Below are 12,480 nucleotides of genomic sequence, written 5' to 3'. Positions count from 1 at the left end.
ATATTCCTAAATACCCAGTTCAGGATTAAAATGGCTCTGCTTGGCACAGGCTATGGAAACTACAGACAAGAGGAGTGGATTGCACAGCTGTTAAGTGTGCTCCACTTAACACTCTCAAACAGTTCAGATAGGGCTGGGCCCAGAACTCTGGGGATTCTTTCTAGGACCTTTCCCCTCTGGTGTTCCAGAAAACTTGAGAAGTCTTGGAGCTAAAAGCCAGGGCAGGGCAGAGTGTTCAGTCTAGAAATCTTAATTAACATTTTCATTGAACTCTAAAGAACATTCAGTGATTCACTGTTTTCCATTGTGGTAAATGCTTTGGGAACAAGGGGTCTTTCACTACCCTATTAAGGGTGTCTTTTAAAACACATTGCCATCCTATATAAACTTCTTTAACTCTAAAAAAACTCAGACATATATAGAAAAATATATTTTTATAATCATTATTTAAAATATTTGGGTCCACTTTATCTATGAATTTTGTTACCTTAAAGTAAGGGTAAGTGAAACCTCATATAACAGTTCTCATTGCTGATTTCAGGATGTTGATTTAAAACATCCTTATCAGTTTAGAAATTTAATCTTTCTCCAGAGAACATTGGTACTTTATTTGCATACATGTTAGTTTTGGGGTGATCAAAATCATTTTGTCAGGTCTTAAGTACATTTATCATAAGATTCTTGAAGGTAGAGAGTTATTTATCTATGTGTTATCTGGTCTAGTGCTTAGTTATAGACATCCGGCGACTAATTCCTGAGTGAATACATTAAAGTCCTTGGAATCAATTAACACAGAAAGCTTGATCCTGATAACTTTTTTCATTTGCTAAATTAAACAAGTCTTCCATTATTCTTGAAATTCACTGTGGCTAAATGAAAGAATATTTCTAATATACATTTGATAATTGTTACTGTGCAACCAGCAGTGCTCAGTTTGGTCATACCGGATTCAGATATATTCCTAAAAATATTGCTCAGAGTTCTAACTTACCCAAAATGTTTATAAGACAAGTTGGTGATCTCAGTCTCTGAGGCATAAGCACTATATCATAAAATAACACTTTGAATGTTCCCTACAGTCAGCTTAGAGAAGAACCGACAGAACTTACTTCAATGTAGGGAAGATTTTAATATGAAAAATGAGCTAGATCTTGCATTCTGAAAGTCAGTGGCTGATGTTACCTTACTAGTTCCTCACAAACATTCTATTTACTTAGGCAAGTCTCTAAAGTACATGTAAATTATTGCCTGTAATCTTGGAAGTATTTAATAGGCTTGAAAAAAGCAGCTCTGAGAAGAAATGTCCGTAATTTTAAATGATCTCAAAGCCATTTGTGTTTTTAAAACTTTGTGTAAATACTGAGGAGGAGGAGGAACATTCACATGAAAAATTAGAGATCTGCATACCAACAATGCTTTGTGACTTTTGCAAATGTGAATTAATGTTTTTTAAAAATTTTAATGGATTGTGAGTGCAGCTCAAAAGGATGATGCATTCAAAGGAGACACTAAGATAATGATGGTTATTATTTGAAAAGACTTCCTGGTCAGCACTTTACTAATGCTATTATTCTGACAATAAGCACCAAAAATATCTATATATTTAGAACTAGTTGAATGTATTATGGCAGGAGCGTATTGAAATTTATTATAATGCTGTCTTGTAAAGTAGATTGCTATAGAGTGTCTTTGGATGGGGAATTTAGCTTGAATCATCATTTGCAGATGATTCACTTGATATGAAATAGTCTGAAAAAGAAGCAGTTTTATTAGGTAAAATAAGTTCTAAATTGAGCTGATAAAATAGTTGATGTAATAAACATGTTCATAGATTCAGTGTGACTAATGCAACTGCATCCTTTCATCTCAAACAACAAAAAAAAAGCCCCTAAAATTAACTAATTTTAATGTCTTTCATGAAACTTTTTGAAAAAATGCTGTTAAAAACCCTGCTGTGCACTTGAGACCAATTCTCCAGCTGCAAACACTACTCATAGATTGTTTTCAGGGGGGTTTTTTTAGCAAAAGGGCCAGCTAATAATTTATTTTTCATTTTTAGTCAGGTTTCTGACCTGTAATTTCCATACAATAAAATTCACCTCCTTATACAGTTAGATGAGGTTTTTACAAGGGGACACTGTTGTCTGTCAATGACTATGATCTGTTTATTCATCTACTGATGATCACTTGTGTTGTTTCTAGTGTTTGGCTATTGTTGATAAAGCTGCTAGGAATATTTATGCATGTCTTTCTGTGGACATATATTTCCCTTTGAAAAATACTTGAGTAGAATTGCTCAGTTAGATGGTAGGAAAGACAAGATTTAATTTTATAAGAAACTGCAAAATATTTTTCAAAGTGGATGTACCCTTTTACACTTCCATCAGCAATGTATGAGACTCCAAATTGGTCCACATTCCTGTCAGCCCTTGCTATTGTCTGTTTCTTTAACTTTAACCATTGTAGTATGTTGGTAGTCTCCTCTCCTTGTAGTTTTAATTTGCATTTCTTTAATGACAAATGATATTAAGCATTTTAATGTATTTATTGCTCATTCACCCACCTTCTTTGGTAAAGTGTGGGTTCAAATACTTTGCTTTTGCTTTGTTTCTGATCTCATAATTGTGTTATAACAGTTATTTCTGTGTTCTGAATGCAATTACTTATCAGATATTTGACTTACTAATATTTTCTCCCAATATGTAGCTTGTATTTTTATTTTCTTAACAGTGTCTTTTGAAGACCAAACATTTTTTATGAATTTTTTTTTTACATTTCATGCTTTTTGTGTCCCCTTGAGGAATCTTTGTCTAACACAAGGACGCAAAGATTTTCTCATCTGTTTTTCTCTAGAAGTTTTATAGTTTTAGGATTTACCTTTAGGTATATGATCCATTTCTTGTTAAATTTTGTATATGATGTGAGGTAGAGTCGATGTCATTTTTTAGATATACATTTACAGTTGTTCAATCACTGTTTTTTGAAAGACTACCCTTTCTTTGTCCATTGAATTACTTCAGCACCTTTTTTGAAAATCAACCAGATAAATATATGTGACCATTTTTAGCACACATATTTCTGGACTTTCTGTTCTGTTCCTCTGACCTATATGTCCAACCTTTTGCCAATACTATGTATTCTTGATTTCGTGACTACTGTAGCTTTAATAGTAAATCTACTCAAACCACTTTTAAGGGCACTTTTTCATAAGAACCTGTAATTCTCAAATACAGAATAACCAAAGATTGTTAATGGATTGTTAATCCATTTCACTGATGAGTAAACAAAGTCACAGAAAAGTTAACTGGTGCCCACATTTATACAATCATTAGTAGTCTTGGCACTAAAATTCCTCAAAATCCTACTCTACTCCTTTTTTCCTACATAACAAGCAAAGATTGTCAAGAGAAAATTGGTCTAGAATTAGTGCTATACAGTGATTTGGAAATATTTTCTGAGTAACAGACTCCTACATAAAGGCAGGGGTGCTCAGCTAACCACTTAAAACAGTTTTAGTAATAAGTTTAGTCTCTTGGAAAAAATTATAACCTTTTTAGCTCTCAGTATTTGGCTTTGTGTATTGTACATTCAGTATTAATGCATCTGCAATTCCTTTTTACTTGGGGTTAATTGAGCTCTGTCTATTCTTAATCTTAATTCAAATGCTAACTAGGTTTAATATAGGAGAAGTCTTTCCAAGGAGAAAACTGTTTCTTGATTTTTTCTTACTGAAATTAATTTCATTGGATTTTTAGCAAATTGTTTTCTGTTCATGATTTGCTTAAAAAATAGCCTTTGAGTAAAAGGACAATTTCCTTCTGTGCTTTATATTTCTTTATGCTAAAATTTTACCTTATTTACTGTCTCTCCAATTTTGTTGCTTTTTAAAAATTTTATTGTGCAAAAGCTATGTATAGTCCTATGTTTGCATAGGGTAATTATAGTGTTTTTTCCTTCAGAATAAAGAAGTCAGATTCATTGAACATGAGCTAGAGATTCAAAAGCAAAAGTACTTTAAACTTCAGACATTTGTTAGAAGCTTGATACTAGCTATGAAAGCTGAGGATAAAGAACAACAACAGGTAGGTGCCAGAAGTGAATAGTAAGTTGTTATATATCATGTTGAATAATGGCATGTTTTTCATATATATATTTTTATACTTCATCCCTGCTTTCCATCAAGGAAAGATTTGTTACTTAGAACCTTTTTCAGCACAGAGTTTTTGATATTACATACTCAGAAGTTTGTGTGCTACTTTAGTGGAAAATTAAAATAACTGATTAATATACTTTAATTCCAAGTTAATCTTAAATAAAATTTAAAAGATTTTTATTTACTTATTTTTAGAGAGAGGGGAAGGAAGGGAGAAAGAGAGGGAGAGAAACATCCATGTGTGGTTGCCTTTCACATGCTCCCTACTGGGGACCTGGCCTGCAACCCAGGCATGTGCCCCGACTTGGAATTGAACTGGGGAACTTTTGGTGTGTGGGACCATGCCCAACCCACTGAGTCACAAAAGTCAGGGCTAAATAGGGATTGAAATATAATAGTTTTAAAGAAATTCTCAAAATGTTTGTAAAGACCACTATCTTAACTGGAGAGGCACATATTTGGGAATCTTTGTAAATGAAATTTTATAACAATTTATTATGCTTGCTAAAAAGAATTATAGAACTATAGTGGTCTATTTAATACTTAAATGGTACCAACTTTGCATCTGAGTTGTATACTGCTCTGTTGATTCCTTGTTAGAAAAGTTCAATATGAGTAGTATGTCACAAAGGTAACCATTAATTAAGAAGCAGTCTAAGAAGCTTTTATTTAGCAAAGAACCTCAAGAGTACAAAAATTTATCCCTTATATCCTAACAAGACTGCACATATCATCCCAGACATCTCCAGGGGGAAAATAGAGTCTTAGTATCTCACAATTCTCCCTTTTTTAAAAAAGAAAAAGTCTTTATTTTTCACTGAAGTACAGAAAAACAAAATTTAAACTAAAATAATTTAGTGATGAGGTTCAAACTAGCACACACATTATGTTTCCAGTTTCATGGATTTTGCTCTCCCTATGGCACACACAGAGACATCCCAAGACATTAATCTTTAGTTACCTTTGCCAGATTTTTTGAAGAAAATTGCTTTATTATGTGAGTTATGCGTATCCCATGGCATACTGAAAATGTGTTTGTTTTTTATGAACCTAAGCTAAAGATTTTACAGAATAAGTTGATAGCCTTTAACATGGTCCCATGGGTACTGTAACTTTTAAATAACTGGAAAAATATTAGGTCCAACCATAGGAATAACTTAGAGTATGGTCCTGATCCCCAAAGCCATAACCTGGTTTTGAATTCAGAGTTAGATAGCCAGTTAAATGGCAGGTGTCTATGTCTCTTGATATCTAAGAATAACATACAAATTACATTTTCTTTGCTATTTCTAATCTCATGTTAATAGGTTGCTTCTTTCTCCTAAAACCACTAACATATAAGAAAAGGAACTACTTTACACTTTACTTTTCTCCTTCTCTTATACTTTTCTTCTAATAAAGACTAATGAACTAAGATATGGACAAAATGTTGGCTGAGAAACAGAATGTTGTACAAAACCATACTAAAAGTCATAGCTTACAAAATAAACACTCGAATAGAAACTACTAATTTTCATAGTTGATATCAGGTATAATGGATCTCAAAATATGGTCTCAAAATACAGCAGACACTAATAGTATCCCATAAAAGTTATTCAGATGATGTCTTAAATTACTGATTTAACACTACGAAATTCTTAGAGGTTTATTTCTAGAAGGAATGTGTTTCATTGGATTCCCATTTTAAAAAAATCTTAAGTGTTTTTCCATTCATCTTGATTTGGGTCGGATGAGTGAGATGAGTGGCACACAGAATATTTCGCCCCAATGAAGCAGCCCCAGCTTTAAAAATATGTGATACAGTCTGACTGAAATATTATATTACTTAAAAGCTTTTTTTGTAATCAATGGCCATTTTAAGATAAAAATAATATTGCCAACACTGTTCTATCATTAGTTATGGTCTTTCTTCCCCTGATAATTCAGTATGTGATCCTAGCCAGGTCAATTGCCTTTCTTGAACTTTAATTTCTCCACTTTGCAAGTAAGATGAGAATGATTAACATAATGGAACTTGGCATTCATTCCCTATGACCCAGAATAAATGTTAGAGAGACTGATGTTATATTTGGGAAGTGCTCTAATCTTTTGGGAAGAGTGGCCCTCAGTCAAACTGAAGATAGATTGATAAAGAACCTGTAGTAAGAAAACTTAATCATGTTAGTACCTAAGAAAAAGGCAGTTCTACAATTGACATATTCGAAAGATTTGTTCAGTGTGCCAATGTTGCAATCTAGTAAGATACTGAAAAAAATTTTTGAAGCCATCTTTATGTACTAGTAGTGCCCTATACTGACTCAGATAATAAAGTTTTTCTATTTCATACTACACTCATTTTGTTGGACAACTATGTGAAATTTAATGACAAAGAAATAAATGTGCTTCTTTGATTTTAAGGTCTCCGCCCTAGAATTTAGATTGTCACTAAGTCTGCTCATCCACTTGACTTTTCAATACTCTAAGCACTTTGCTCTCTCTAATATAACTTCTTCACAATTACAAAGTGAACTAAATCAAGTGATATATTCCTTATAAACCATGATCAGCCAATGTCAGTAAAAGCTTTGTTTCACCTAGACTGGGTTAGTGGTAAACAACTGTTATAGAAGAAAATGGCATTATGTCTTATTTTTATGGTTCAACCTAGCACTTTAAAAAGCACGTAGTACTCATAGGTGACTGCTTTGTAAATACTCTCAATTTCAGCAGGATATTCAAGAACTACTTAATAATATAAAATAAATTCATTTTTGTCAGACATGAATTAGTCTTTCCTTATGCAGCTGCAGAAAAAGGAGAAAGTTTCTAATCTTGCCTCTCTGCTGTTTGAGGCAAAAAGTATAGGATTTTAGTTCTCATTTGTTTTAATAAGAGAATATGACAATACTGTCTTATTTCAACAGTGGACTTCATATGTTCTTCAACATGCCCTGTCTTTCTGTTTCTTAACCAGGTAGTAGGAAACTTGCATTTGTTTTTGTTCCCTTGGTCTTTCTTTACCACTATATACGAAGTCCATGTTACAAGTAATGCTATCTAAAAACTGCCCACATATGCTTACATTATTTTTAGTATTGGGAGTAGCAAATCAGTAATTTACTCCACAATTTCTTATGGACAAGTAGGCATCAACACTGTCAGCCATATAAAACTTGATTAATCATTTGTTTCTCTAGAGTGGATGCATGTTCTGCAACTCTAGGTGAAACAATTACACCATGGCAAAGCTTAATTCTTGGCTCTTGACTTATCCTAATTACTCCAGCAGAGAAATGACCAGCCCTCTAGATACATCATTACACAGCTAAATTCACTGGTTCAGCTTGTACCCTTGTGGGTGCTTGGCCATCTGTAGATATATGGGCATAGCCTAAGAAAAGAAGAAAATATCGCTTAGTTTTATCAAGTTGTTAAAGTTTAGTCTAAAGTAAAATAGTTGAACTTATCTCTTAATGGCTAAGTTCTTTCTCCAACTGAAGTATAAAATAGCCTTTTGTGAAATGTGTTTTTCTCTAAAAGACAGCATAACTAGGCAGGAATATTTTAATAAGGAATATCATTTTAAAGCCCTTTAGCAGTGATCAGTGAACACTCAAAACTAGTATAGAAATCACTTATCTCAGACACTTCAAAGCACTTGTTACAGAATAGTTGTTCATCTCATTCCTGATTTCCCTTTTGTCCAAGGTTCTACTCTATATAATCCACACTCTCAAGATCTAGTACATTGTTACTTCCTTAGTAGTGTATTAATTTTTTCTTGTAGGTGAGATATCATATAAGGTCCTGAAAGATAAATGCTTCTTTTTAAAATCTATAAGAAAAAATCAACATGAGAGGACTGTAATTATTAACATAAAGTTGGGGGGAAATCTGCCCACATACTAATTCAAAAATATTGATTTTTCTGTCTCAGGCACTGCTGTCAGATTTACCTCCTGAATTAGAAGAGATGGATTTCAATCATGCCTCACCGGAGCCTGATGATACCTCATTCAGTGTGTCTTCTTTATCAGAGAAAAATGCCTCAGACAGTGTGTGATTTGGTGGGGCAGGTGTATGATACAGCCGTTAGGCTGCCTAATAGGCGTGCTTCCCAAGATAACTGCATTCTGTTTCCCTGATATTCTTCGGTTGCAAAAATATATTATTGAAACCATTGTATTATGAAGAATAGGCAAGATATAATGGCTACAGTTCAAAAAATGTGTGAAATTTAAATATCTCTTGAAGTTTTTCTCAAACTGATAAAAACCTGAACAAATAACTTTAATTCGGAGCAAATTAACTATGAAATGCATAATGTCTCATTTTCTGAATTTTTTGTTTAGTTTTATAGAACAATCTCAGTTTTAATAATAGTTTTGGACAGAGACACAAAAGTTTTTCAACATTGCTTATCAAGTTGCTTACTGAAGCTTGATTATTGTTTTTGTCACCATCGTATCTTCTTTCTTTCCCTGTTTTTCGTAACATACACTTTTACTCAGGAAAGTGGACTGAAAATTGAAACAAAACTTTGAAAGTGATTTAACCTGGAAGAGTCTTCGGATTTATTTTTCAAACTACGAGAATTTGACTGAAGCTAATGATTGAAAATGGAAGTGATTACTAGTATATAATTGTAAATTATTGGTAGTCTTCATTAACTAACCCAAATATTTGGGGGGAGGGGGGAAAGCACTATGGAAAAACAATTCACCAACTTGAAGTTAAATAAATTAAGTGTACAGAAACAAAATGTCGAAAAGATTAGTCTTAATGGGAATTCTTCATTGCTGCAAATGACAAATATTGATACGATTCACATTCTACTAGTAAAATTGTGTAACTGAGTTAGATGAAATGTTGCACAAATATTAGAAGTTTATCACCACCTTCATAATATTTTTTTTGTTTTTTACTTTTTACATTTCATGAAACAACCAGTCAAGGTAAGCCACTAAGATGTTTTTTTTTTTTTTAAATCTAGTCATTCAGCTTTGCCACAGGTTTTACTTCATTTCCATGTGAGGCTTGTACAGAGTCATCAGCCAAGGATAATATCCAAAAAGAGTTATACAACTTTGGTGGTAAATCACAGTCCTCTGGATTTCCTGGTTACTATTGTATGGGCATGCTACCCAGTCATTCTATTAGCAGGTACCAGGTGGCAATACATTGTAGACAATTCTTTGCAGACTTTCCCTTCCCAGTACTAGATGGCATTACCAGGGCCCATAAAAAGGAAAATGCCAGTTTCTCCCTGACAATACAGTATCATATATTTTGGGGTTGGGAGTGTGGAATCATGTTGTGCAGTTAAATTACTATCTATATATTTAAAAAGTTAATGAAGTATATTTTCCATACAAGTTGTAAAAAACAACTGTAAACCTACCTTTGTCCCACCCTGTATTGTAATAACTATATATGGTGTCAGGTGGGTACTAGAATTATCAGGAGTATCACTTCTTAAGTTATACTTGTCTAACCACTATGTTGTACACCTGAAACTATTATAAAGTAATATTGAATGTTAACTGTAATTGAAACATAAAAAAATAAAGAAAAATTTCAATAATGTAAAAAAAAAGTTAATGAAGTAGCTTAGATTGCTCTTTTGGCCATCAAGTTTCTATGTCAGATATTTTTGTAATTTTTTAAAAGATTTATTTATTTTTAGATGCAGGGTAACAGAGGGAGACGGAGAGGGAGAGAAACATCAGTGTGTGGTTGCCTCTCACATGCCCCCTACTGGGGACCTGGCTTGCAATCCAGGCATGGGAATCAAACCAGTGACCCTTTGGTTTGCAGGCCAGCACTCAATCCACTGAGCCACACCAACCAGGGCTATTTTTGTAAGTTTTAAGAAAGACCAATTTTGATCTTGGAATTCAGATACAAATTTACCAATGCAGAAACGCAGTTATGAATGTCTTTAAATTTGAAATGTCCCCTCACCACACACACAAATAAGTAAAGTTGATAATCCTTCATTTTGTCAGCTGTTTAATTTAATATTGCTGCCATCTTACTGTGGTTCTTTTGTTAATAGAAATGTATCAATGGTTAGGTATGCTTCCTTTTAACTAACGGCCATATGGTTCATTGCAAACAATGTTTAGTACTCTTTGCTGACAAGTCAGATTTCATTCAGAAAAAGAGTGCTGAGTAACAACAAAACGTCAGATATTAGGATTAAATTTATCTGTTCCGCCAATTGCTCCAGGAGATAAAGAGTCCCTACTACATACAGCAAATATAGAGACCATTCATTAATGTAGCATGAACAAATTACAGGCCTTCAAAGCCTCACTTAAGATCTCCTTTCTAGTCACTGAGTTTATCTTTAACGTCTAATTTTTCTGCTTCAATTTAAGCCCCTCTTATTTGATTCTTGTTACAAAGTAAGGATAGATGATTATCTACATCTTTCAACTCTATGGATTTTATTTGTCACATCTCAGCATTTACTCACTACACCAAATAATATTCATTGACCTTCTGCTATTGGACCTCCTGCTAAGGATATTGGATTTCGATTCCTCAGCAAGTCATAAACTTCAAAACAAATAATTTTGTTTACTTTTTTAGGGATAGTAATAAAATTTATTTAATTAGAAAGGTTAATAGATTTAAGGATTCTGATAGGTGTAATTCCTAGAAGGACTTGAATAGATGTTTCCTTTGTCCCTGTTTAAAGTTCCATTAAAATAAAACTGCATCAATCATAGCAGTACACTTAGGGATCCCTTTATTTTGGCATTTGTGCTTCAGCATCAGGATTATTTACTTTATTGCCATTGGAATTAAAACATTTCTGAAATGAAATATGGTTGTTCTGTAGCAGAAACCAAAGGAAATAGCTGTATCCAGAAAAAAATCATAATTGGCAGAATGAAAAATAGAAAATCTAAAAATAGAAAATAGAATTTAAAAATCTATTATGAAGAAAATATATATTTTCACACATATAGATTGGAATTGGTTTTGAGACATTTTAGAGGAGGAAAAATATCAGTTCATGAGTTTTTTGTGAACGTCTTTATCGCTGAGGGGAGGGGAAAATAAACCACTAGTGTTTCTTTCTATAGGGCTATGACACAGTATTAAAACAGACCACACTGTCTGAACCATGTCTCGCAAAAACAGATGTCAGGTGAAAAACCTTTTTCTTTTACCTAACTTTGATGTTTGCTTTCAGATTAGGATAACCAATCAGCTTCTAAGCAAGAAATGTGCTTCGAAGAGCACTTACCTTCCAAAATATGTATTAAAATACAAAACAAACAAAAAAATTAAGATACCGACCTCATTTCAGCCAAACTAAAATTATTCACAAGAAAAGGAGAACTGCCATTTCCCTGCTGAATAGGAAAATTAACACATACAAGGAAAACTTAAAAGAAAATTGGCCATTTCATGGGACCTGGGAATGTTTTGTAAGATCAGTTTTAACAGCAGAGCTTTTTCTTATTGTGTGATAGAAATATTTGTTATTGTTGGAGAATAGTCTGCGGTCCAGTCACATCTTGTGCTCTGTGTACCACTAAAACTTCAAACTATGTCCAAGAGGTCATTTTTTCCAAACACAGCAACACCTATTTGAAGGCACTCTCAGAGTCAGCAATCTGTAAATTTGTAGCATAAATCATAAGTTGTGTATTTAAAAAAATTCTAGACTCTAAGATTGACTTTGTTGCTTTGTTTGAGGAGAAGAGGCATTTCACCTATTTCCTAGGAATAGTTTCCTCATCTGAGCCTAATAGCTTATAATCATTTTTTAAGAGACATTCTGAAAACTTGAACTGCAGTCCTTCCTCCATGTTGCAGTGATGGTATACCAGGAATACCATTTATTTTAAAAACTATATATGTGTATAATCTTAGATTTTCATTCAGGTCCTAAAAATGTCAAATTCTAATAGATTAGCCTTTTAAAGGAGTTATAAGAATCATGGTGTCTAAGTGATGAGTGAATAGGCTCATCTTTGAAGTTGGTGTTATCCTTGGCAGACAGCACTGTATCATGCTCTTCACCAAGCTATGTTTTGGAGATGATATAATGGAGGAACCTGTTAACTTGTGAGACTAAAGTCAACACACCATTACCTAAAATAAACATTTCCTAATAGCAGATTTGCTAAGGGCTAAAAGAGAATAAAGTGATATTTTCATGAAAATATAATTATGATTGTTCCATTAAAGTGTATACTGAGTATATGTTGTTCCACGTTGAAATTTTATTTTGCATTAACTTGTTAAGTAATTAATTTTAGAAATTTTGCATCACATTTTACTGGTACTACCTCTGAAACATATTATCACCTTAAAACTGTATCAGA

The 12,480-nt window shown here is 33.1% G+C and overlaps 1 protein-coding gene across 1 annotated transcript in view; it reads left to right on the top strand.

Annotated features, from left to right (window-relative positions):
• HDX (highly divergent homeobox) overlaps positions 1–8,426 on the top strand; it is a 93,028-nt gene extending 84,602 nt beyond the window's left edge. The window contains exons 9-10 of the mRNA XM_045847506.1: positions 3,960–4,082; positions 8,070–8,426. Of these exons, the coding sequence (XP_045703462.1) occupies positions 3,960–4,082; positions 8,070–8,195 (249 nt within the window). The 3' untranslated portion in view covers positions 8,196–8,426. The remainder of the gene's footprint in view (positions 1–3,959; positions 4,083–8,069) is intronic.
• The last annotated feature ends 4,054 nt before the right edge of the window (positions 8,427–12,480 follow it).

The sequence above is a fragment of the Phyllostomus hastatus genome, unplaced genomic scaffold (assembly GCF_019186645.2).
Source record: "Phyllostomus hastatus isolate PE091 unplaced genomic scaffold, TTU_PhHast_1.1 phas_contig_551, whole genome shotgun sequence".
Classification (NCBI taxonomy): Eukaryota; Metazoa; Chordata; class Mammalia; order Chiroptera; family Phyllostomidae; genus Phyllostomus; species Phyllostomus hastatus.
Note: the sequence above shows the minus strand (reverse complement) of the source record. Positions and strands in the feature narration are given on the sequence as shown.